At 49.5% G+C, this 3,191-nt stretch overlaps 2 protein-coding genes across 3 annotated transcripts in view; both read right to left on the bottom strand.

Moving 5' to 3' along the window:
- Positions 1-53: 53 nt before the first annotated feature.
- LOC113090385 (ral guanine nucleotide dissociation stimulator-like) lies at positions 54-1,560 on the bottom strand (the record flags this gene model as incomplete). Its single annotated transcript, XM_026256241.1, is given in 6 exon segments — positions 54-175; positions 178-255; positions 392-506; positions 730-984; positions 1,401-1,468; positions 1,536-1,560. Coding segments are annotated over 6 exon segments (663 nt in total), but the record flags the coding sequence as incomplete, so codon positions are not given.
- A 523-nt stretch (positions 1,561-2,083) lies between these two features.
- Positions 2,084-3,191, bottom strand: part of LOC113090384 (ral guanine nucleotide dissociation stimulator-like) — a 15,547-nt gene continuing 14,439 nt past the window's right edge. For both annotated transcript variants that reach the window (XM_026256240.1, XM_026256239.1), the window contains exons 12-13: positions 2,503-2,598; positions 2,084-2,254 (exon numbers count right to left, since the gene is read on the bottom strand). In XM_026256240.1, coding sequence (XP_026112025.1) covers positions 2,095-2,254; positions 2,503-2,598 — 256 coding nt within the window. In that variant the 3' untranslated portion in view covers positions 2,084-2,094. The remainder of the gene's footprint in view (positions 2,255-2,502; positions 2,599-3,191) is intronic.

The raw sequence follows: 3,191 nt of genomic DNA, 5'->3' as shown, positions 1-3,191 counted from the left end.
GGGAGAGAGTTTGGCCGTCCAGACGGTGACGAGCAGTTCATGAGAGAACAAACCCAGCTCCTGCACAAGAGTTTGGGATTCAGAAGAATTCCCTTGGCGATCTTCAGACCTTTCTGCTTCATTCGGGGCAGCGTGGAGCTGGACACATGTTTGGTTCGGCCTGCTCTCGGGAACCTCTCTTCTCAAGACAAAGTCATAGTTTGGCCGTGGAGTTCATGGCGTAAAAAACATTGCATTGTCCGGGGATCTTCAGCTCTGTGTGGAAATAAAACACAGGACTTACTTTCCAATCAAAAATCTGAGAAAACCTGAGCTCTCATCAACAAAGAAGAGGAGCAAATATCGGCAAAGGTGTGTTTTAAGCTTATCTTTTAGCTTGTTTATGACTGACCCTTTTCCTCACTGATCTTCTGAACCAGCTCATAATCCTCGGCTCGCTCGCGGTCCAGGTTGTGTTTGACCATGGCTTTCCTCACGACTGCTGGAGTCTTATCCTGACTCGTGACCTGAAACACACACACACACACATCTCCATCCAAGTCTGGTACGTCTCTACAAATGTACATCTGAGTTTGACAGGGTTCACAACTTTGTCACCACTGGAGCACATGGTAATATAAACTAGTTTGTTAACTCTTATATGATGAACACTTTCTGGTGCTGTGTTGGGACCTGATCTAAAACCACGTTCTTCCCGCTCGCTCTCTGTTTTATTTGACATGCTCTCACCAGTATGCTCTTGTACATGTCCCGTTGTCCACGTCCAGACTGACTCTGATGATGCAAGCAGTCGTCCACCTGCTGGTTGTTAAGTGGCAGAGAGAGAGGACGAGTAGCTGGACACGCCGCGAGACGGAGCGCTTGTGATGAGCGAGACCCTGTGACCGGTGTGGACGACACGAAGACGAGGAGGCACTGCTGGAGCCAGAACCTGAGCCGAGACCCCGACGCGTCCAGAGACGACAGAGACGTGGACTCCCAGAACTGAAGGACAGACAGACAGACAGACTGAGCTTCTCTCTGGGGTCAGACTTCAGCAGTGAGAGAAACAACTGATGAGTCCAGAGCAGGTCAAATCCACAGTCTTTCACGTGTAGACACACACACACACAACACACACACACACAGCAGCAGAAACACCCAGTGAGGATGAACTCCAGAATGGAAAGAGAAAATGAGTGTTTTTCCAGACATGGACGGTCAGAGACGGATGAGGTGAGAGAGGTATAGTACCGTGGAATCAGGTCTGCCGTAGGGCCGCACTTCCCTAAAGTAGAATTGGAATGTTTTACGAAGGGCGTGGAGGTCTCTACAGGAAGGACAGTAGAGCTACAGTCACTGACAGACACAGCTGAGCTCCGGAGAGAGAGCACATTAAACACCGGAGGACGTTTTCACACCTGCAGATCAACTGCTTTTGTCCAAAACAGGGATGTGGACTTTTGGATCTTCTTCTTGGTTTGGTGTACTGTTGACAAAACAAGAATACCAAAATCAGGCATTCTTGAAATCCACCTGTTTTGGGATAAGAGCACCTACGACCCTGGAGGATGAAGACATGGTTTGGAGTTCACCTGTGTCTATGTCTAATGTTTACAAAACACATTCCCACACGATGAATTATGAAACAGCTCGCTTCATTGCTCCACTGGTTTAAATTGCTTTCTCAGCACAATAATCCAGTCCAAACAACTGTTTAGTGTGGATGCAAGCATGCTGACTGTGTTCATATATGCCTAAACAAACCACACTAATGGGAGAATACACCAGGCTCCAAAACAAACACTGGCCAAGTGTGAAAACGCCCCTCGATTCATCAGCCCTGTTACAGCCTAGCATTACCATACACACGAAAGGTTTCTCTGGAATCAATCTGTTTTCATAAATAACCTGAAAAGTTTAAGATCCTTCTGTGAGGGCCAATGCATTTATCGTTGTCAGGGTCATATCTGTGTGCTACAAACAGCTAGCATCTAGCCCTGTCCTCTGGAGAGACGCTGCCAGATAAACACCAGGATCAGACGATCTCCTCACCTTCCTCTCCAGAGCGTCGTGGTGAATCAGAGATGAAGCTAGATGTTGACCTCCTCTACATCAGAGCTGCTGGAGCCTGCAGACGTCACACTGAGAGAGTCGCCGCCGTCGCCCAGTGACCCGCTCAGACCCGGCGGGTAACGCAGCTGATCGAAGGACTTGGAGTGAGAGCTTCCAGATCCACTGCATCCGGCTTCTCCTGAAACCCACGGGCTGCCGACTGACACACACACATCAACATCAACACCAGCTCAGGAACAAAACATCAGTGTATTCCTCCGTATGGAAGAAAACCTCCACTCTCATCTCTCAGGGAGCTTGCTGTAATGCTATCTGGAATTGCCTTCTCCATGGAAATACCTCTTAAGCTACCTTACATTTTGGGCCAGAACAGGGAGTCTGATCAAGCAGCATAATTCATGATTCTAAACAGGAAGCAGGTGTGAGGATGTGAGGGTCAGCACTCACTCGCTCCATCTCTTCATGATTCCTGAGCTCTTCTTGGCTCTCAGCGTGTTGGAGGCGGATTCAGAGAGCGGCTCGATCTCACACGACTGACTGTAGCTGCAGGAAACCAGAACAGCATTCATTCAGGAGTGTGTGTGTTGTGTGTGTGTGTGAGAGTGAGTGTGTGTGAGAGTGAGTGTGTGTGTGTGTGTGTGTGTGTGTGTGTGTGTGTGTGTGTGTGTGTGTGTGGTGTGTGTGTGAGTGAGTGTCTGTGTGTGTGTGTGTGTGTGTGTGTGTGTGTGTGTGTGTGTGTGTGTGTGTGTGTGTGTGTGTGTGTGTGTGTGAGTGAGTGTGTGTGTGTATGTGCGTGTGTGAGTGTGTGTGTGCGTGTGAGAGTGAGTGTGTGTGTGAGAGTGAGTGTGAGTGTGAGTGTGCGTGAGCGTGTGTGTGTGTGTGCGTGTGTGAGTGTGTGTGAGAGTGAGTGTGTGTGTGAGAGTGAGTGTGTGAGTGTGTGTGTGTGTGAGTGTGTGCGAGCAAGTGTGTGCGTGAGCATGTGCGTGTGAGTGTGTGTGCATGAGTGAGTGTGTGTGTGCGTGTGTGTGTGTGTGTGTGAGTGTGTGTGTGTGTGTGCGTGAGTGTGTGTGTGTGTGCGAGCGTGTGCGTGAGCGTGTGCGTGCGAGTGTGTGTGCATGAGTGAGTGTGTGCGTGTG

The sequence above is a fragment of the Carassius auratus genome, unplaced genomic scaffold, assembly GCF_003368295.1.
Source record: "Carassius auratus strain Wakin unplaced genomic scaffold, ASM336829v1 scaf_tig00054922, whole genome shotgun sequence".
NCBI lineage: Eukaryota > Metazoa > Chordata > Actinopteri > Cypriniformes > Cyprinidae > Carassius > Carassius auratus.
Note: the sequence above shows the minus strand (reverse complement) of the source record. Positions and strands in the feature narration are given on the sequence as shown.